Source organism: Camelina sativa, chromosome 11 (genome assembly GCF_030686135.1).
Source record: "Camelina sativa cultivar CO46 ecotype springtype chromosome 11, ASM3068613v1".
Classification (NCBI taxonomy): domain Eukaryota; kingdom Viridiplantae; phylum Streptophyta; class Magnoliopsida; order Brassicales; family Brassicaceae; genus Camelina; species Camelina sativa.
This window is the reverse complement of record NC_141890.1, coordinates 43065274-43086167: the sequence shown is the minus strand read 5'-3', so window position 1 is coordinate 43086167 and position 20894 is coordinate 43065274. Positions and strand designations below refer to the sequence as shown.

The following is a 20894-nucleotide window of genomic DNA, read 5'->3' as shown; positions in this document are numbered from 1 at the left end:
TACTTTAAAACATTCATGGCAAAGAATACAACAAGCCTTTAGCAATTGGCATGTAGCTGGTTGAGAATTGAGCACCTCACGCTTAAGCACCCACACTAAAAAGTAAAAAAACCAACTTGGATGGGCATATTGGACATACAATTTGATGTTTCATAATGGGCTAAAAATACCCATTTTCTCAAAATTTGATGTTGGATGGGGCTAATTGGACAGACAATAATTTAAAGCCTCCACAACACATAAAATATGGGCAATTAGAGTAGTTGTAACTTGTAACACCACCGTACATATAAGACAAAAACAATGTTGGAAAAAATCATTATTTTTACTAAGAAGACCCTTTTATGGTATAAACCGATGCAAAACATAAATGGAAATGAAAAAACTTTATTATAAAGTGTTCCAAATACGTGGCACGTTATATTAGGTCACAAGGCTATTTTGCCGACCTTCACAAATGCGTATATACACACACATAAAAACTATAGCTTATATTATAATATATCTATTAAATCTATCTGCCCGTCTTCTTCTCTCATAAGCCACATTTTTTTCTCTTCTCTACGCACAGCTTTAATTACCCAAACAGAGCCAAAAAAAAAAAAAAAAAAGCAAATCCCCAAAAATTCGCCTATTTCATGGTCTCTAGAAATCCGAATCCTTCACACGGCTATTTTCTGGATCCGACCGGTATGACTACTGTTCCTCCGGGTCTTGGACCTTCTTCTTCTTCACCAACGACTTCTTCTTCTACCGCCGTAGCTGTGGCTGCGGATGCGGCGGCGACTGTTTCTTCTTCGTCTGAGGATTTGAGTAAGAAGATTCGGAAGCCTTATACTATTACCAAGTCCAGAGAGAGCTGGACCGAGCCTGAGCATGATAAATTCCTCGAAGCTCTTCAATTGTGAGTTCTTTTTACCATTTTGAGTTTTACCATTTCTCCGATTAATGGCTTTTAGGTTCCTTTAACCATTTTGGGAGGTTCGATTCGGAGAGAATTAGCTTCGATTTTTGGTTGATTAGGGTTTGTGGTGAATCCTGTGAACATTCGTCGAGTTTCAATTTGGGATTATTGTAATTTTTGTGTAGTTTTCTGAATGTACTGTGCTGAGTAGTGGAATTGGAATTGGAATTGAGAGTTGGAATTAGTGTAGATGGAATTGTCTATGTATTCACATTTTATTGGATGGTCAGGAATCTGCTGATAAAGCATTGAGAAGGTCAGAATATAAGAATGTATGTATTGTTAATGTGTAATTTCTATTGATATTGGATGAGCTGAGATGTCCTTAAGACGTGTACTAAGGTTGGTAATATAGTGGGAAAGGTCTTGGAGTAGTTCTAGTGGAGGCTATGACTGTACTGTACTGTTTATTGCTTAGTCCGCTGTGTATTGTGATGGGTATCAATCTTAGCTGAGGATTATATTCAGGTTGTTTGGTGGGTGATCTGATATCGCTTATGCTTGTGTTTTATCATTTTTAGGTTTGATAGAGACTGGAAGAAGATTGAAGCTTTTATTGGGTCAAAGACAGTGATTCAGGTAAACTAAAAAAGAAGAAATATCTTCTGGAATGGATTACTTTGTTTTTCCGCCTACTCTAGTTGTTTGATTCTGTTATCTTTCTCTTGGACCCCTCAGTGTTACTTTGGATTGAGGTTGTTTTCTTCTCATTTGATATCTCCACCAAGTGTTCTTTTAAAACAACTTTATTTGTCTGGAACTGTTTTGATATATTAGGAGCCAGAGTTTCACATGCTTTTGTCGCTGATCACCATGAGATTTAATGAAATGTTATCTGTAGATATTTTCGCATTTAGAAATGTGAGCTTGCTGAGCTCTGTCTATTATGGCTTCTTATACGGATTTCTTTAATAACGCAGATACGAAGTCATGCTCAGAAGTATTTTCTTAAGGTACAAAAGAGTGGGACGGGTGAACATCTCCCTCCTCCTCGACCTAAAAGAAAAGCAGCTCATCCATATCCTCAGAAAGCCCACAAGGGTGGTACGTAATAACTTCTGCAAAAAAAACGTTGGAGTTGTAATGCTGTTTGCTTATTGAAAAACTATATTGATGCATTTTTATGGCAATGTGCAGTGCAACCTCAACTACCAGTGTCATTAAAGTCAACATCTGAACCAAATGACCCAAGTTTTATGTTTAGGCCCGAGTCTTCTTCAATGCTGATGACTTCTCCAACCACTGCTGCTGCGGCTCCATGGACAAATAATGCGCAAACAATTAGCTTCACGCCCCTCACAAAAGGTTCTTTTCTTATTTGCAAGCATTATTATCCGAATATTATAAGATCTTTATCAAATTAAACTAAACGATGCATATTGTTCTGATGGAAGCAGCAGGAGCAGGAGCGAATAACAACTGTTCTAGTAGTTCTGAAAATACTCCAAGACCACGATCCAACAGGGACACAAGTGACCAGGGAAATGTTGGCCATTCATTAAGAGGTAATTGTCACCTATCTATCTTTTAATTTGTACTTGTACCACATTTACCATTTTTACTAAACAGATCCTTTTTATTTGTTTCAGTTTTACCGGACTTTGCCCAAGTATACAGCTTCATTGGAAGTGTTTTTGACCCATATGCAAGTAATCATCTACAAAAGCTGAAGAAGATGGACCCCATAGACGTGGAAACAGTACGCTTCTTGTCTTTTCAGTTTTACGTTTATATTAATTGATACCATGTCGGTCCAATGGTGAACAGATGGTTAAACTAATCACTTTTTGCTCCTTTGTGTGCCCCCACCAAGCAGGTGCTACTGTTGATGAGAAATCTATCTATCAACTTGTCTAGCCCTGATTTTGAGGATCACGTAAGTATCTCTCTTAACAAACATCGGCATGTTATAACTCGAAATCCTAATTCAGAACTAACCTCAAAACTCCTGTTAATTTGGAAACAACAGAGACGGCTTCTTTCGTCTTATGATATCAGCTCCGAGACAGCAACTGATCATCATGGTGGAGTGAATAAAACCTTAATCAAAGATCCACCTGAAATCTCTACTTGAAAAGTTTAATAGAAGAAGAGAATTATCAGAAGTGTTCAAGGACGAGCCAAAAAACCAGCTTCTGTTGTGAGTTTTTGTTTGTAGACTGTTGTACATATGAAGATGGAGCTGAGATTGATCGGGTTTAGTTTATGTTTTATTATATAAATATATACGTCTTTTGAATTGAGGATGGTGTATGTACAGTGTGTTATCATAAGTTATATATACCACCACTCGTCTTCTCTCAATGAGCTTTTGTTTACGCAAGCATGTATGTATGTATCAGTGTCTGTTTGAAAGCTTCGACTTCCAATTTAAAATTCGAAATCACAATTTTCCCCCTTTCAATTCTATATCTCTTTCACTAATCTTTTCAAAAACTCTAAAAGTTGCATCTCTTGTAAAATCGTTTTTTTTTTTTTGTGAATATTATTTTACATTCATACCAAAAAAAAAAAAAAAAACAGATTGCTAATGAATACAGATTCTGTTGTGAGTCTTTGTTGGTTGTTTGTTGTACATATGAAAAAGATGAAGCTGAGATTGATCGGGTTTAGTATATATTTTTTTTTTTGTTATAAATATATACGTCTTTTGAATTAAGTTATCATGGAGTATGTACAGTGTATTATTATCATAAGTTACATCTCGTCTTCTCACAATTTTATTTGAGCTTTTTGTTTACGCAAGCATGTATATTGTATCAATATCTTTGTTTCTTTCAAAAAAATTGATTGATATATAGAGGAACAAGAACTAGGCTGACTCTGACCATTGTCAAACCAATATGGATGTATATCGCCTAGAATATGCACTTAACTTTTCAGTAGCTCATTCTGAGGTATATATAACTCCATAACTAAACGTATACTTCGACCAAGAAAACAAACACTAGTGACCATATTGGATGCATATATATATATATATATATATATATATATATATATATATAAGAAAAGAAGGGAAAAAACAATCTTCCTGAGCAAAAGGATTAGTATAAGAATGGATAATATAATTTAATTTCACCATATAGTATATGTCTAAAGACTTACACAAAGTCCAAACTTCAATAATAGAATAATACAGAAACATAATAAAAAAACCATATATATATGTTTGAAGAGTTACAACAACTTTGGCACTTTGATTTATGACTTCGGAAGACAGAAAAAAATGATCAGTAGGGTATGCCGAATGATCAATGATTACGACATTTTTAAGGATCTTGTTCAATTTCTTCAATAGTTGTTCTTGATCAATATTTTGTCTCTTCACTGCAAAATGGTTTGGCACGATAGCACAACATGCAGTTTCAACTCCTAACAAATAGAAAAAAGTAACAATCATTAACATTGTTTAAAATTCACAAGTCTAAGTAAAATTATGTATGTATATAATAATCGATTTATATAAACAACAAAAGGTGGTTCCAATATAATGATGGGTGTGTGTAGGTGTACCTGGGAAAATAAGCAAACAATAGAATCCTTTCCTCCATTTTTTTTCGGGACACTCTGCATACTTGAATACAATTGTCGTCGACTACAAACAATGAAATATAATTAGGGAGCTTTGGTAAATTCATTATAACAAGGGAAAAAAAAGAGAGAGATTTTGTTCAATATGTAGTAAGAAAAAGAATGCACCATTTGAGAAAAAAACTAGAAATCTTGGAAGTAGAAGAGAAGATGATGGACAAGGATGCCAATGAACCTCTACGTATATATAGCACTGAAGAATGAATCTTCCTTTTTTTCTTTTGTGGAAGTAATCCATAAAAGCACCGGGCTGTAACATTATTAATTAAGCATCCCACATATCATAATTTCCAAAATCATAATATATCTTTGACAAAAAAATAAATAATACGTTTATCTCTCTAAGATTTTTTACTTTAATAAAGAACATTAACAAATTTCCAGATATTATTAGACAAGGGAATCTACTTAAATTAATACTTTTTATTTTTTTGTTAATAATTTTTTTAATAATTATTTAATTTATCTAATTTAATATAACACTAGATTTGAATACGTGCGGGGATGTTTTCATAAGTTATCTATACTATTAAAAAAAGATATATATATATATATATATATGTTGTTGTTATTCTGATTTTTTTTTTTGGATTTGTTGATAGTGTTATGTAAATTATTTTTCTTACAATCTTATCCATATTTTAAATTAAAAATTAGTGGTAGTAATGTTTGTAGTATGTATTATTCATTATTCAATATTGTATTTATTTTTTATTATTTATATAAACCTTCCTCAGATTTCTTACTATACTAAATTAGGTTTAAATAAAATAAGGCTCATTTTTGGTCAATGAAACCTGTTCTATAATTGTTGGACATGCAATATGGGCCTCGTTTTTTGTATTTAATGGCCCACATAGAAGCTCTTTTTCTAAGTAATACGAAACAAAAGGAATGTGTAGGAGAAGATTCTATTTTTTATAGTAGAAACCGATCGGTTGTATTTTCTTACGCAAATCTTTGAGTCAATCTTCTTTAGCATCAAATCCATCTCAAAGTTGAAGCATAGTAGAGAACCAAAAACTATTAGGTAAGCCAAGATTGGTATTTGTGTTCGCTGTTTAATTCAGACGATTCAAAATTTGAATGAATTAATCGAAAGAGTTTCTGTAATATTCTTCAAGTTTTTCGCTGTTAATTTGTGGATAATATCATTAGCCATAGTCAATTATTTTTCAAAATTTTGGTTAGATTCATTTGAAATATGATTTTGATGTTTGAAATTGTTGTTATGTTTGTCGGAAAAAATGAAGAAAATATTGATATTATCCAATACTATTTTTAGATCAATTTAGTTCTTTGTAAATTTGTTTGCTAGATTAGATCCTCTTTATGTTTCTTATTGCATGTTTTCTTTAAACTCAATAATTTTGGGTGGATGTCTGATTTTATTTCTTTCTTTTAGTACAGGGGAAAATGGAACCAAATAAAAGACAAAAATGGCGAGGAAGAATATACTTACAGATAAGACTTTGTTAATCCATTAAGCTGTATATTCAATCCAATCGATTATAATTTTCTATTTGATAGTTTTGATATGTTATGCTTGCTGGTTATTTCTGTTCTGTTTTAACAAACTGTTTTATATGCAGGTTCATCATTGAACATGGTTAGAAGTATGGTGTCTCGCCATAAAAGTGCAAATAAGATAACTCCGTTTATCGGTTAGTAATTCCAAACTTTATTTTCTTTTTTTAGCTATTTCTTAAGAAAATGTTTGGAAATCACTTAAACAGAACATAAGTTTCTGTTTATTATTGAATAGACTATAGGTAGCACCGTTTTATTTTTGTTTCATTTGGGGTTATCAAAACGACGTAGTTTTGATATGTCCAGATGCCACATGATTGCCTTGCTGGCGTCTGACTCAGCGCCGTTAAACGGTCAAGTAACGACGTTTACAAAATTGTTGAATTCGGCTAATTTTATAGAGTTTAGGTAGAAAATTTAAATTTTTAGTTAGTTTAAGTTAATAAATACATGGTATCATAGTTGAGGTATAATAAAGCGTTTCGCAAATAGTCTGGGTTGATTTTGGCTGTTTTTCCCTATAGTTTTACAATCTTCCCAAATATGAAAAACTCTTTCCTTGTGCATAATCATATAGAAATTATAGAAAATAAAAACTTCAAAAACAAATCAAAGTTCCCAAAGTAATAAGATAAAAAGGGGAAATCATGGATAGATGACTGCAACCAAATGATATCCAGATTCTTGTCACATTCTTTTCCTCCTTTCAGCCTTCCTCTGTTTCAATCTTTAAAAATTTTAATCTTCCAAAAGCATCATTGTTTTCATCATTCATCGCTTCTTATTGTAAAGTACATGTTAAAAGGACAACCCCTATAACAAAATTTAAATGTCAGAAACATATATCAATATGAAACAAATGAAATGCTTATATTTAAGTTCAAAAATTATAAATACCTAATAGGCATGTTCCAATATGCTTTCTCCGATATAACCTACAGGTTTTTGAAAACCTCTTTGAATACTACATTCATTGTCCTCTTCTGCGGTTTCCCATCTTTGTCAACAATAAGAATCTTTAATCCTTTTTTAGAAATCGTCTTAAATATCAATGAAATAGAAATTATTCAAAAGATCTAAAGTCCAACCATAATAGTAAAAGTATCAAATTATTACTAGTTTAGTAATATTAAATTAGAAAAGAGCAAAGAATTATAGCACAAAGACGACAATAGACGATCACGAAGCATCTAATGTTGGAGTCGAGTCTTAGGGAGACAGACGAGAGTCGAGAGATAGAGTCACAGCTAAGAAATAGTCACAGAGAGATGGACGATCACAAAGCAGTTAACATTTTCAGATTAGGAAGTTTATTTTATTTATTTTGTAAATAAATTAGATATTTATATTTTTGTTATTTAAGTTTTTGTAAAATTGAGGGTAAAACTGGGTTATGATTATTAAAAAACCTATATGGTCAAACTTGTAAAAATAAAATATTTTTTGATATTTTTCAAGAAAAATATCCTTTCTTTCTAATTTCCCCAACTTTTATAATAGAATAATACGAAAAACCAATATATATGTCTAAAGAGTAACAACAAAGTCGGTACGTTTATTCATGACTTCGGGAGACAGAAAAAAGTGATCAGCAGGGTATGCCGAATGATCAATGATTTCGACATTCTTAAGGATCTTGATCAATTTCTTCAATAGTTGTTCTTGATCAATATTTTGTCCCTTCACTGCAAAATGGTTTGGTACGATAGCACAACATGGAGTTTCAACTCCTAGAAACAGAAAAAAGTGACAATCATTAACATTGTTTAAAATTCACAAGTCTAAGTAAAATTATGTATGTATAATAATCGATTTGTATAAACAACAAACGTGGTTCCAATATAATCGATAGGTGTGTTGGTGTGTACCTGGGAAACAAACCAAACACTGGAATCCTTTCCTCCATTTTTTTTCGGGACACTCTGCATACTTGAATACAATTGTCGTCGACTACAAATTAGGGAGCTTTAATAAATTCAATATAACAAGAAAAGAAAAAAAAAAAAAAAAAAGAGATTTTGTTCAATAGGTTTACTAAGAAAAAAACGCACCATTTTTTGAGAAAAAAAAAAGCTAGAAATCTTGGAAGTAGAAGAGAAGGATGATGGACAAGAATGCCAATGAACCTCTATATATACATAGCACTCGATCAAGAATGGATCTTCCTTTTTTCTTTTTCTTTTGTGGAAGTAATCCATAAAAGCCAGCCAGACACACGGCTGTAACATTATTAATATTAAGCATCCCACATATGTCATAATTTCCAAAATCATAACAGATCTTTGACAAAAAAAAAATAATACATTTATCTCTCTAAGATTTTTTTACTTTAATATAGACAATTAATAAATTTCTGGAAATTATTTGACAAGGTAATTTTCCAATTTAACAAGGTAATATATGCATGTAAGAAAAAAGAAGAAAAACAAATCTATGTAAGAAAAATGAACAAATACATTAGTAAATTTCCGGAAATTATTTTCTTGTCCTTAATTTTCCAGAAATTATTTAACAAGGTAATTTTCAATTTAACAAGGTAGTATATGTAAGAAAAATGAAGAAAAATAATTCTAGTATCTTCTTATTATATTAAGTTTGGTATGACCAAAACTTAGGGTTAACAAACTCACATTAAAATGCGACAATTTTAACATCTTCTTATTCAAAGCTTTCGATTTGAACTATGTTTAACACTTTCGTATCCAGTACATGAGCGTCCAAAAAAAAAGAATGTAACTTATATAGAGTTTTTGCATCTTTGAATAATCGATTATGTGTACCAAGGGCGAGCCAAAAACCAGATGGCTAATGAGCAAGAAGATGAAGCTGAGATAGATCGGGTTTAGTTTTTTTTTTTTTTTTCTTTGTATATACAGTACGTCTTTTGAATTAAAGGATGGTTTATTATCATAAGTTATATACCATTTACGTCTTCTCTCAATTTTATTTGAGCTTTTGTTTACTCAAGCATGTCTGTATCGACTGTGACCATTTGCAAAACAATATGGCTAAACACATATATTGCCAATACCCAATTAACTTCTCAGCGCATTCTGAGTTATGAGATAGAAAACTCCATAACTTAACCTAGTTCGACCAAGAAAACAAATTTAGTGGCCATAAGAAAAGATGTATACAATCCAATACAAATCAATCATCTTGAACAAAAGGATTATTAATATGAATTTATATAAGATATATATATATATATATATATATTTTACAGAATACCAAAACATAAATAAACACTAATTTTTTTACAATATTATTAATTTAATTTAATTATTTTATTATATTATATATTAGTTTTGGTATTAGACTGTGAATACTGGAAAAAATTGACCTTCACGGCATTCTAAGGGATCAATAATTTCGACATACTTGAGGATCTTCGTCAATTTCCTTAGCAATTTTTCTTCATCAATACTTTTTCCTTTCACCGCAAAAAAGTTTGGCACAAGACCAGATGCAGTATGAACTCCTAACAATAAAAAGATGATAATTATTAATTACTGTATTCAAAATTCGTAAGTCTAAACAAATTATTTGCACTCCATCTATGATGTATCTACAACAACAAATGGTTTGATTTGGTGAAATATAATCGTTGGGTTAGTGTGTAGGTAGGTGCACCTGGAAAAGTTGTTACACATTGCATTCCTTTTCTCCATTTTTCTTTGGGACAATCTGCAAACTTGAATACAATCATCTTTGACTACAAACAAATGAAATAAAACTAGAGATTCAGTGATTTCATTATATAATGACATAAGAAAGTTAGGCTCCAACTCGTGACCAGTTTTTAGAAAAAGAACAAAAGAATGTGTTGTTCCCACTTGTTTCTCATTTTTGTTACCATTTACTATTTACTAGTAATATATTTTCTAAATTCTGAGACATTGTCTCCATACTATTCTTATGCGTTCCTTTTTTTTTTGGAATCACAGAAAAAAATTGTTCCTCTCCAAATTTGATGTGGAACAAACAAAAAAACAAATTAATTATTTCATTATCCCAATTTTTGACAAAATGCAATTGTGGTTGCTAAAAGTTCCAACAATTCATGTATTGATGTTTGTATGTGGGTATGATGGGTTGAATATGATTGTTTTTTATTCAAATTATTTTTATTTTTATTTTAATATCTTTTTATATGTTATTGTTTGTTCTGTTTTACTGGTTACCATATTTACCATACCTTTTGTTCTGTTTCTTCTCTGAACTCATTCCTCTTCATTCCTTTTAGGTCTTCATTAGGAGCCTTAGTTTTTTTGTTCAATAGGTTTACTAAACAACAAACCATGTTTTGAAAAACTAGAAGATTTGGAAGGAGAAGAGGAGATGATGGACAAGAATGTGATTACAAACTACCGGCTTGCTCATCAACCTCTATGTATATATATCATTGAAAATGGATATTTTTGTGGAAATAATCCATCAAAGTTAAAAACATGCTAATAATTAAGCATCCAACATGCGTCACAATATAATGTCCCAAAATCATAATATATATTTGACACAAAAAAAAATTTACCTCTCAAAGATTATGTGCTTTAATCTATGTAAGAAAATAATAAATTTCATTGAAAAAATGCTAATACAATAATTAAATGTCCAACATATGTCATCATTACCCAAAATCATATCTGACAAAAAAAAACACACTTCTCCCTCAAAGTTTTTTTTCCCTTTAAAATAGAGCAAATAAATTAATATGTAAGAAAAGAAGAAAAACAAATCTAGTATTTATTATTATATATGGATAAATGATATCTTTTATGAATAAGAAAACCTTTTAATAACAACATTATCTTTTTATTAAAAAAAAAATATATATTAATAAGAAAACCAAACTATTTTTGCTATATATTAGTAATTTTTGCATACTAGTCTTTGTATGTTATTCATCATGCTTACAAAAATGGCAATGGCATGAATCATAAATGTGAGAGATGTTGGAATTGATTGATTAAAAAACTATTGTAGAGACTTGAGATACTGCACAAACTTAAAGCCCATATTTCATGTACGCAAAACCCATTATAGGCCCAAAACAAAGCATATAAAGTCATCGTCTTCTCAGATTCAGTGAAACCCTAGTTTTTTTTTTGCTCTCTCCAAGTTCCGTGCGTCTCTGCTCGAGCAAGATCTCCCATCAGATACAATGGTACACATGACCTCCGATTTTGATCTATTTCTCTGTTCTCTATCATATTTTCCGATGTAGAGTTTTTACCATTTTCTTCTTTCAGATTATCTCAGAGGCTAACCGCAAAGAGATCTGCAAATACCTCTTCAAAGGTTCGTCTTCCCTATAATTTCTACTTTATCTCTGTTTGTTTGTATCCGCACGATTCATGTCTGCTTCAGCTTCTGCGAGCTAATTACAGTGTTGAGGCGAGTTCTATCATCATTTTTAGAATTATTCACACCTCTTAGCGTAGTGATGAACGTTGTTGTTTTAGAAATGGTTTATCTTGTTATGGTAGAACTCTGAAATTTCCTATTCAGGATTTGACTACACTATATAGCTTGGTTCAAATGATGAGATTTTACATGAGCTGTTTTGGTAGCAGTTGTGTTGTTTGTTTCCTTTAGATGAGATTGTGTTGGTAGTAACCTGCAAGTGGGATTACCAATATGATTGTGTTGGTAATCATATTTTCACTCTGCAGAGGGAGTATGCTTTGCGAAGAAGGATTTCAACCTTGCTAAGCATCCGTTGATCGATGTTCCTAACCTGCAAGTGATCAAGCTCATGCAGTCTTTCAAATCCAAGGAGTATGTTAGGGAGACATTTGCGTGGATGCATTACTACTGGTTTCTGACCAACGAAGGAATCGAGTTCTTGAGAACTTATCTCAATCTTCCTTCTGATGTTGTTCCTGCTACTTTGAAGAAGTCAGCTAAGCCTGTTGGTCGTCCATTTGGTGGCCCACCTGGTGATCGCCCAAGGTGATTAACTCCGTTCTTTTTTTTTGCTGAACTCTTTTCATTTCTGATAGAAACTGTTGTTTTTTTATAATCTGATGACATATTTTGGGGGGTTTCTTGCTATTTCAGAGGACCTCGTGGTGAAGGAGGAGACCGTCCCAAGTATGGTGACCGTGAAGGGTACCGTGGAGGTCCTCGTGGTGGTGGTGGTGAGTTTGGAGGTGACAAAGGTGGAGCTCCAGCAGACTACAACCCATCTTTCCAGGTAAATTCTCACTGACCATGCCTTATATTTACTTCCGTCTCATAAACTTCATAATATCTGCTATCTAGCTCCCGAACCTGATAAACCATTAACTGAGTCTATTTAGCATTTTAGTTATAGCGAATAGAAATCTCTTTCTTTATCGGTTACATGTTTCAAAGTCCTTTTCCATTGTTTTAATTTTGTATCTTTGTTGTGCAGCAATCCGGTGGTAGTAGGCCTTTTGGCCGTGGTTCTGGTGGTTACAGCGCAGCTGCACCATCTGGTTCAGGTCTTCCTTGAAAAACAAATGTTTTTAGTTCACTGTAAGACCATGGAGGAGTTGTTTCCGCTTTAATTTTGCTTGTGTAATTCAAAGTTTCAGGATCCTTCATTATCTATCTGAGTTTAGTTTTGTTGTTGGAGTAAACATCCTATTTAAAATTATCTTTTCCTCCCATCCTTTTTCTCCTCTATTGAGCATGCAAAACAATGTTCTCCCACTCCCACATCAAACCAACTTGGAGTCTAATTCTGCTGCAACTATCCGATCTCAATTACAAGTTTGGTTATATGATATTCACTTCGATCGAGTTAAAAAGTTGATCTATGTTTAACATCAAAAGATTTTACAGGAGTTCTTGATTCACAAAAGTTCCAAACAGGCATATAAAGCTTAGGATCATAGTTCACATTCGACAGAGATTCCCTCGGAACGAATGGTAACTTCACCTCTTCAAAGCTCTGGAGTAATATCCTTATGTCCTATATAACACCTTTTTTTTTGACAATCGTCCTATATAACACTTTTGTTTTAAGAAGTCCAACTAAATTTTAGAGGAGCGTTTAGAATCAAGGAAGATTACTTAGCCAAATCTAGATTTTAAAACGGACGCATAATACAAAAGAAAAAGTTAACCCAGACACAAACCAAACCACCAGCAGAAAGATTCAGACGACTCTAAAACACACTAAAATGTTCAACTCTAAAGGACAAAAAAAAAAGACAAGACTCTCTCGGAACTCAGAATAACTGGACACATTAGAAGTTTCCAGAACCATAGGAGCGTCATCTCTTAGTCGACTTCCTCCATCTTGCTCTCTTCAGCAGCGTCCTCTTCCAACTCAGGCATACCACCATCTTCCTCAACGTTCTCATCCTCATCAATGCTTAGACCCAATTTCAACATCCTGTGAATCCTAGCAGCAAACGTGTTCGGCTCTTCAAGACTGAAACCAGACGTCAGCAAAGCCGTCTCAAACAGCAACATCACAAGATCCTTAACAGATTTGTCGTTCTTGTCTGCCTCTGCTCTCTTCCTCAGCTCCTCCATGATTCCATTGTCAGGATTGATCTCCATCGTTTTCTTGCTCGACATGTAGCCGCTCATGCTGCTGTCTCTCAGCGCTTGTGCCTTCATAATCCTCTCCATGTTTGCCGTCCATCCGTATTCACCAGTTACAAGACAGCAGGGAGAGTCCACGATCCTGTCTGAGACAACAACCTTCTCAACTTTGTCTCCAAGAATTTCCTTAATCGTCTTGCAGAGGTTCTCAAAAGATTTCTTCTTCTCTTCCTTCTTTTTCTTCTCCTCTTCTGTCTCATCTTCAAGCTTCAGACCTTCTTTGGTCGCAGAGACAAGCTTCTTACCGTCATACTCCTTCAGTTGTCCAATGGCGTACTCATCAATTGCATCCACCATGTAGAGTACCTCGTAGCCTCTCTTCTTCAGCTTCTCCAAGAAGGGAGAATTCTCTACCGCCTTCTTGCTTTCACCAGTGATGTAGAAGATGTCCTTCTGGCCTTCCTTCATCCTTGTGACATAGTCTTTCAAGCTAGTCATTTCGTCACCGCTCTTTGTGGAGTGGTATCGTAGCAGATCAGCAATCTTTGCCCTGTTCTGACTGTCCTCATGGATACCCAATTTGAGGTTCTTGGAGAAAGCCTCGTAGAATTTGGTGTAGTCGTCTTTGTTCTCGGCAATCTCATTAAACATCTCTATGCACTTCTTCACTAGATTCTTCCTGATCACCTTGAGGATCTTGTTCTGTTGAAGAGTCTCACGGGAGATGTTGAGCGGCAAATCATCAGAGTCGACAACACCTTTCACAAAGCTGAGGTACTCTGGAATTAGTTCTTCACAGTTGTCCATAATGAACACCCTCCTGACATACAACTTGATGTTGTTCAGCTTCTTCCTCGTGTCAAACAGATCGAACGGAGCCCTCTTTGGTACAAAGAGAATGGCCTTGAACTCAAGCTGTCCCTCCACCGAGAAGTGTTTCACGGCTAGGTGATCTTCCCAGTCATTAGTCAAGCTCTTGTAGAAAGCAGCATACTCTTCCTTAGTAATCTCTTCTGGCTTCCTCAACCAAATCGGTTTCTGCTTGTTGACGAGTTCCCACTCATGAGACACCTCCTTGATCTTCTTCTTCTTTTTTCCGTCTTTCTCCTTCTCCTCATCAACTTCTTCAACCTCACCTTCGTTTTCTTTCTTTGTTTCATCTTCTTCCTCATCATCACTGATCTCCTTCTCGGTGGTTTTCTCAGTCCAAAGGTAGATGGGGTAACTGATGAACTCAGAGTGCTTCTTCACCAAGTCTTTAAGCCTCCTCTCCTCCAAGTATTCAAGCTGATCATCCTTAAGGAAGAGAGTGATCTTAGTTCCTCTACCAAGAGGCTCCCCATCAACATCCCTAGTAACAGTGAAGGAACCACCAGCTTGAGACTCCCATACGTACTGCTCATCATCATTGTGCTTCGTAGTAACAATCACCTTCTCCGCAACGAGATAAGCAGAGTAGAAACCAACACCAAATTGACCTATCATGCTCACATCAGCACCAGCTTGAAGTGCTTCCATAAACTCCTTGGTTCCAGACCTCGCAATAGTTCCCAAGTTGTTCACCAAATCTGAAAATCACAATAAAGAGTTAAAACAACAGCACAACCTCTAAAATCATCCACAACTAGAAAAAAACCACATAAGATTCATTACCTGCTTTGGTCATCCCAATGCCACTGTCGATAATAGACAGTGTCTTGTTAGCCTTGTCAGGAACCAGCCTAATGAAGAGTTCAGGCTGTCCATCGAGCTTGCTCTTATCGGTTAAGCTCTCAAATCGGATCTTGTCAAGAGCCTACAAATATCCACAACAATAATCAGAAGTCTACCATAACACAACGATCTCAATGTTTGATTCCTAGCTACAACAATTCTAGCTATAACACACATCATCTAACAATATAACTTGATGGAAAAGACAAATCTCGCACGATCTTTCTCGAACATCAATGATACCGAAACCCTAAACCTAACAAAATCCAAGAGACGAGTAACATGCAAGGAAACAGAGGAATCATCACAGAGAAGAGAAGACTTACATCAGAAGAGTTACTGATGAGCTCACGGAGAAAAATCTCCTTGTTGCTGTAGAAAGTGTTGATGATTAAGCTGAGAAGCTGGTTAATCTCAGCTTGGAAAGCAAAAGTCTCCGCATCAGCCATCTGTACTTCCGCCATCGCTAAACGATCTTTTTTGATTCAACGAGTAAAAACGAAAGAGAATGCTACAGAGAGAAACTTGCAATTACGAAATCGAGGTTTTGTGATTCTTCTTTCTTGAGATATGAAGAGAGGAAGGAGAATGTGAATCTATATATACAAGGAGGAAGAAGAACAAAAGTTCTAGTCTCTTCTTCTCAAAATAAAAAGGAAACCAACCAGGTGATTCTGGAGTGTTCGTTGAACGTCGTCGTATTGCTATGGAAATCAACCGTTGAATGGATTCCAGAAACTTCTTTTATTTCGATTCCGAGTCGTCTCTGATCAATGACCCAATTCGTGCCGGTTTAACTGAACCCGGTTCAATATCTTTGATCTGGGCGGCAATAAAGTTAATAAGGCCCATCCCTTCGTGATTTTTAGTGGATATTATTGTCGATTCTCCCACATCGGAAGTTTCACGATGATAGGTATCTGTTTTGTAGTATAAAACAAAGCGAAGGTCGATGATTAAAAGGTACTTACCTGGACGGGGTCAACACACGATCATGAAGTTGTGGGCCTAAGCTAGTGACTTCCATTGCACTTTAAGGAAGGGCCTGCGTCATAATTTGTTGTGGGGGCCTCTCCCATTTCTAGCAGTTAAAAGTTCAAACTTAATTCAAGCCAAGATAGTGTTGGTTGAGCGAAGCATCTTTTCTTATGGCTAACTCCTCTAACCAGAATTTTGCTAATGACGATACAAAGAATAGTTCAATTTAGGCTAATTAGTACTGTTATACCTGGAAACACAATTTTAGTCCCTGGTAAAAACATACATTGCTTGATACAAATAAAAATAATGATTTTATTTCGAAATATTTAGTGATTTTATCCTACAACAAATGATGATCAAGAACAAGAAGTAGCCATTGTGTTTGAATATAAACCAATTCTCATTTGTCTTCTTCACCAATAGTCATTACAAGAACACTTGCCATCTTCAAACAGATGAAACCGATTGTTATCTCTAACAATGATCACTCGTCCCGTACACATGGACATGAACTTGATTGCGTTATGGCAATCGCCGCAAACACGCAGATTCTTCATCACTCGGATCGGTCTATCAGCCGGAAACGTGATCAGTCCAAAAGCAATAGCTAATCTCTCACTATGATACCTTATGGTCTGATTCTTCTCGTCTCTGTCCACTTCTCTCAGAACAAAGCTTGTGTCTGCAACGTAACCAGCTTTCTCCATCACTTCTCCTAACTCAGCCAGCTTCTCATATATCTCATTTCTTCTCTCATGGCGTCTTTCACCAGCTGCAAACGTATGAACTTTGTTCCTTTCTTCAACCCAACTTAGCCCTGTTTCCTTCTTTTCCCCTCTGTCTCTAAGCAGTTTTCTAGCTTTGGCTGCATCTTCGAATCTACCATCCGCTGCATACGCATTCGATAACGAAATGTGCATACCTGAACTCACCGGTCCTAATTCGAAGACCTTGTCAGCTGCAAATGCTGCAAGCTCTGTGTTCTTGTGTATTGTACAACTCGTTAATAAAGCTCCCCATACAGATTCCGTGGGATCAATTGGCATAGTCGTGATAACTTCGAGTGCTTCTTCAAGTTTACCAGCTCGTCCCAACATATCCACCAAGGAAGCATAATGCTTATCTGTCGGCTCTATTCTCGATTTTTTCATCAGATCGAAGTAGTATCTCCCTTCCTCAACCAGACCCGCGTGGCTACAAGCATTGAGCAGGTTCAGAAAAGTTATGAAATTTGGTTTGATCCCAGATAGCTTCATCCGTTTGAACAACTCAATAACTTCTTGAGTATGCGAGTGTTGTGCACACGCCTTAAGCATCGCGTTCCAAATCCCAAGATTCTTCAAAGGCACCTCGTCGAAAACCTTATACGCTCCTTCGAGAACACCACACTTGGAATACAATGACACTAAAGAACTTCCCACAAAGCTAGACGAGTCAAAGCTCGACTTAACGCACAGTCCCTGAATCTGTCTACCTAACTCAAGAAGAGTCGAATTGGCACAGACACAAAGAACAGTGGAAAACGAGAATTCATTAACAGCGAGATTCTCAAACAAAGCTTCTTTAAACAACCACAAAGCTTCCTCATTTTCACCCATTTGCGCATACCCATACATCATCCCACTCCAAGTAACAACATTTCTCAGAGGCATTTCGTCGAACACGTTCCTCGCATTAACAATATCTCCACATTTCGCATACATATCAACCAAAGAACTCCCTACAAACACATCAGCATCGTACCCAGTCTTCTTCGATAGACAATGAACCGATCTACCAATATCACAACGAGTCAAAATCCCACAAGACTTCGTAGCTGACGGAAGAACATGATCGTCAGGCCTAAGGTTTCCCGCCATCATTTTCCTGAGAAACTCGAGTGACATCCATGGGAGCTCGTTCTGAGCAAAACAAGAGATGATTGAACTCCAAGTCGTCGCACTCTTTTGTGGGCTGTCTTCGAAAGCTCGGCGTGAATCAAACGGAAGCTGTGATTTGGAGTAGAAATTAATGAGATTGTTCGCGACGAGAGGGATAAGTGAAAGCCCTGATTTAACGATATAGCCATGAAGCTGAAGCCCTTTAGAAGTCGATCTTGTTCGAGCTGAAGAGAGAAGAAGATCACAGATTTGATTGTAATTGTGACATGGAACGAAGAAAGCTGAAGAATTCAGAGCCATGGGGGAAGTGATGGATGATTCGAGTCAAATCAGATTAACCGTTGGACTTGCGAAGTGAGAAACGGGATCTCTTATTGGGTAAAATTTAACATGGCCCATTGAGCCCATTAGGGGTTCTAGAGTGATTTTGCCTTCTAAAACCCTAAATTGGAGACTACGTTAAAAGTCAAGAACTGTGAACCCTAAACACAAACTTTGAAAAAACTCGATGGACAGGGAAGGAGACTTAGATGTCATCCCGATGGATGTCATTCACGAGATACTCTCGAGATCGTGTAATAAATCAATCGCTAGGTTTGGTCTCGTATCCAAATTCTGTGCGTTCATACTTACACGTCCAGAGTTCACCGAGTTGTTCCTGACTAGGTCCTCCTCCAATCAGCCGCCGCGTCTCTTATTCGCCACCAATTATTACTCTAAATGGCGTTTATACTCGTGTCCTCAGCCTCAGAGTCCAGATGAGGATCATTCTCTTATAGTATCCGCCGATTTTCATATGGAGTTGCTTGGAGACGTAGGACCAGGAAATATATATGGCCCTGTCTCTGGCCTACTATACTTCTCTAATTTGCAGATCTCAAAGGAAGGTATAGATAAAGTGCCGGTGATATGTAACCCTTGCACGGGACAGTACACGGGGTTACCTCAGCTGAGAAGTAAGAGTGGTGAGCCGAGGAACTTATTAGGGTATGATCCCATATGCAAGCAATATAAGGTACTTGCGATAAGCAAATCATCTTATGGAGAGGGACATATTCTGACAGTAGGAACAGGAAAGATGTCATGGAGAAAGATCCAGTGTCCCGTAAACCATTATCCTATGAGTGAGGGGATATGCATCAATGAGGTTTTGTATTACGTGACTAAACACAACAAGGGTGTGGAGGTAGCTTGCTTTGATGTTAGGTATGAAAAGCTTTGGTTTCTTAATTTTAAGAGAAGTTGTAAACTGATTAATTACAAGGGTAAATTAGGCGTGATTAGTTGGGATTGGTTAGGTGAACCTTACGGAAGAAGGCGTAGGGGTAGGCTTGAGTTTTATTTGGAAACCCTAGAGGATGCCCATAAACAGGAATGGTTGAGCTGTCGTTACCCTATTCCGGTGGATATAGTTGTTTGACAAAAAAAATAGCTACAATCATGTGTTTCCCCATGGTTCGCAGATGAGGTTTTAAAGCTTTGAGTTTTTTAAAGAATCTATGTGCTGCAGAAGTAGAATGAAACAGAGGTGGAGTCTCGCGCCATTGCTCTGCTAAGACTGTCTTGTAGTCAGGGTGATCGGTGATAGCATTAACAAACTTGAAAGGTCGTTTCACCCTCATCTCAACAGCTGAGACGTGGAATCTGCAGCGTAGATGATCAGAAACACCCTCAAGTTCAAATACCGAATAAGATTGAGGATACTCTTTAAGCCATTGTTGATTCACTAAAACTCTGTCCAGTTTCTTGCATATGACACCATCCTGGCGTTTATTACTCCATGTGAATCTCTGTCCTTGATAGCTCATGTCGGTGAACTCACAAAAACGAGTGATATCCTGAAAATCTCGCATCCCAACAGTAATAGAAGGGTTGGTGGAATATAAAGAGTGATCTCCACCCTCCAAAGTTTCATTAAAATCACCACAAATGAGCCATGCCTTGTCCTTAAAAAGAGGTGAATCTTTGTGGTGTCGTAGATCACTCCAGAGGGTTTTCCGTTCTGCAACCAAATTAGATGCATAGATGAAAGAAACAAAGAACTCAGATCTTCCTTCAACATAAATGGAACAGGTGGTCATCTGTGATGTTCTATAAATCGGAGTGACCCTCACATTATTTCTCCAAACCAGCCAAATTCTACCTAAACGATGTTCGTCATAATTAGAAAGAAAAGACCAGTCATTGAAAACTGATCTAACCACTCTATCAGCTCGTCTCTCCTTCACTTTCGTTTCAAGCAGACAACCAAAGTCGAAACTACACCGAGATAACCACTCCCGCACAACTCTATGCTTTTCTTTTTTGTTAAACCCCCTGGATATTCCAGAAGAAACCTGACATTAAAATTGTTTTGTAGATTGTCGTGTTTTCAGATCCCTATGAGGTTGTATCCTAGTACTCTGAGTACCCGTGGTCGAGATAAATTTATGTTCCTCTTTGGAAGTCCGGGGTAACGATGGTCTAAGGGCCACTCCGACACCTAGATGATCCTTATCGCCCAACTCTGCAACTGTGTTATCCGCTTGCCCCTTAAGAGTCATTGCAGACATATCTACCTCCATAGCCGTAGTGGTACCAGTGGTATTTTCAACAACCGTGAAATCAATTTCCTCTCCTTTCTCGTCCTTATCACTAAGGCAAGAAAAAGAATTAGACATGAGAGAGACCTCTGCAAGCCGGGAATCTTTGTCAGGAATCCGAATACC

General features: G+C 36.0%; 3 protein-coding genes, 3 long non-coding RNA genes and 2 pseudogenes across 10 annotated transcripts; 3 read left to right on the top strand and 5 right to left on the bottom strand.

The window, feature by feature from the left end:
- The first annotated feature begins 467 nt into the window (after positions 1-467).
- Positions 468-3371, top strand: LOC104725779 (protein REVEILLE 6-like). Of its 3 annotated transcripts, none has more exons than XM_010444505.3 (8): positions 468-904; positions 1486-1543; positions 1885-2008; positions 2102-2269; positions 2362-2469; positions 2554-2663; positions 2781-2840; positions 2934-3371. In XM_010444505.3, exons 1-8 carry the CDS (start codon positions 639-641, stop codon positions 3036-3038), a joined length of 999 nt encoding a protein of 332 aa, XP_010442807.1. In that variant the 5' UTR covers positions 468-638; the 3' UTR covers positions 3039-3371. The 3 variants fall into 3 exon arrangements, with proteins under 3 accessions (XP_010442807.1, XP_010442806.1, XP_010442808.1); XM_010444504.3 differs by having other exon boundaries at positions 488-904; positions 2359-2469; XM_010444506.3 differs by having other exon boundaries at positions 497-904; positions 2365-2469.
- Positions 3372-4011: 640 nt separating this feature from the next.
- LOC147935378 (uncharacterized) lies at positions 4012-4836 on the bottom strand. Of its 2 annotated transcripts, XR_015572955.1 has the most exons (3): positions 4667-4836; positions 4481-4562; positions 4012-4339 (listed from the first exon to the last, which is right to left on the bottom strand). It is a non-coding gene; the product is annotated as an uncharacterized LOC147935378 (long non-coding RNA). The 2 variants fall into 2 exon arrangements; XR_015572954.1 differs by lacking the exon at positions 4667-4836 and having other exon boundaries at positions 4118-4339; positions 4481-4611.
- A 2925-nt stretch (positions 4837-7761) lies between these two features.
- Positions 7762-8266, bottom strand: LOC147935377 (uncharacterized). The gene is made up of 3 exons (XR_015572953.1): positions 8140-8266; positions 7957-8038; positions 7762-7818 (listed from the first exon to the last, which is right to left on the bottom strand). It is a non-coding gene; the product is annotated as an uncharacterized LOC147935377 (long non-coding RNA).
- A 981-nt stretch (positions 8267-9247) lies between these two features.
- On the bottom strand, positions 9248-10569 carry LOC104725778 (uncharacterized). The gene is made up of 3 exons (XR_015572010.1): positions 10287-10569; positions 9722-9803; positions 9248-9569 (listed from the first exon to the last, which is right to left on the bottom strand). It is a non-coding gene; the product is annotated as an uncharacterized LOC104725778 (long non-coding RNA).
- A 363-nt stretch (positions 10570-10932) lies between these two features.
- On the top strand, positions 10933-12726 carry LOC104728832 (small ribosomal subunit protein eS10z-like). Its single transcript, XM_010447761.3, has 5 exons — positions 10933-11255; positions 11341-11389; positions 11764-12043; positions 12152-12287; positions 12489-12726. Exons 1-5 carry the CDS (start codon positions 11253-11255, stop codon positions 12567-12569), a joined length of 549 nt encoding a protein of 182 aa, XP_010446063.3. The 5' UTR covers positions 10933-11252; the 3' UTR covers positions 12570-12726.
- A 385-nt stretch (positions 12727-13111) lies between these two features.
- LOC147935376 (heat shock protein 90-1-like) lies at positions 13112-16257 on the bottom strand. The gene is made up of 3 exons (XM_087474436.1): positions 15652-16257; positions 15266-15407; positions 13112-15180 (listed from the first exon to the last, which is right to left on the bottom strand). Exons 1-3 carry the CDS (start codon positions 15787-15789, stop codon positions 13343-13345), a joined length of 2118 nt encoding a protein of 705 aa, XP_087330562.1. The 5' UTR covers positions 15790-16257; the 3' UTR covers positions 13112-13342.
- Positions 16258-16598: 341 nt separating this feature from the next.
- On the bottom strand, positions 16599-18528 carry LOC147935375 (putative pentatricopeptide repeat-containing protein At5g52630 pseudogene; annotated as a pseudogene). The gene has a single exon (XR_015572008.1). The product of XR_015572008.1 is annotated as a putative pentatricopeptide repeat-containing protein At5g52630 pseudogene (transcript).
- Positions 18529-18689: 161 nt separating this feature from the next.
- Positions 18690-19606, top strand: LOC147935374 (putative F-box protein At5g52620 pseudogene; annotated as a pseudogene).
- The last annotated feature ends 1288 nt before the right edge of the window (positions 19607-20894 follow it).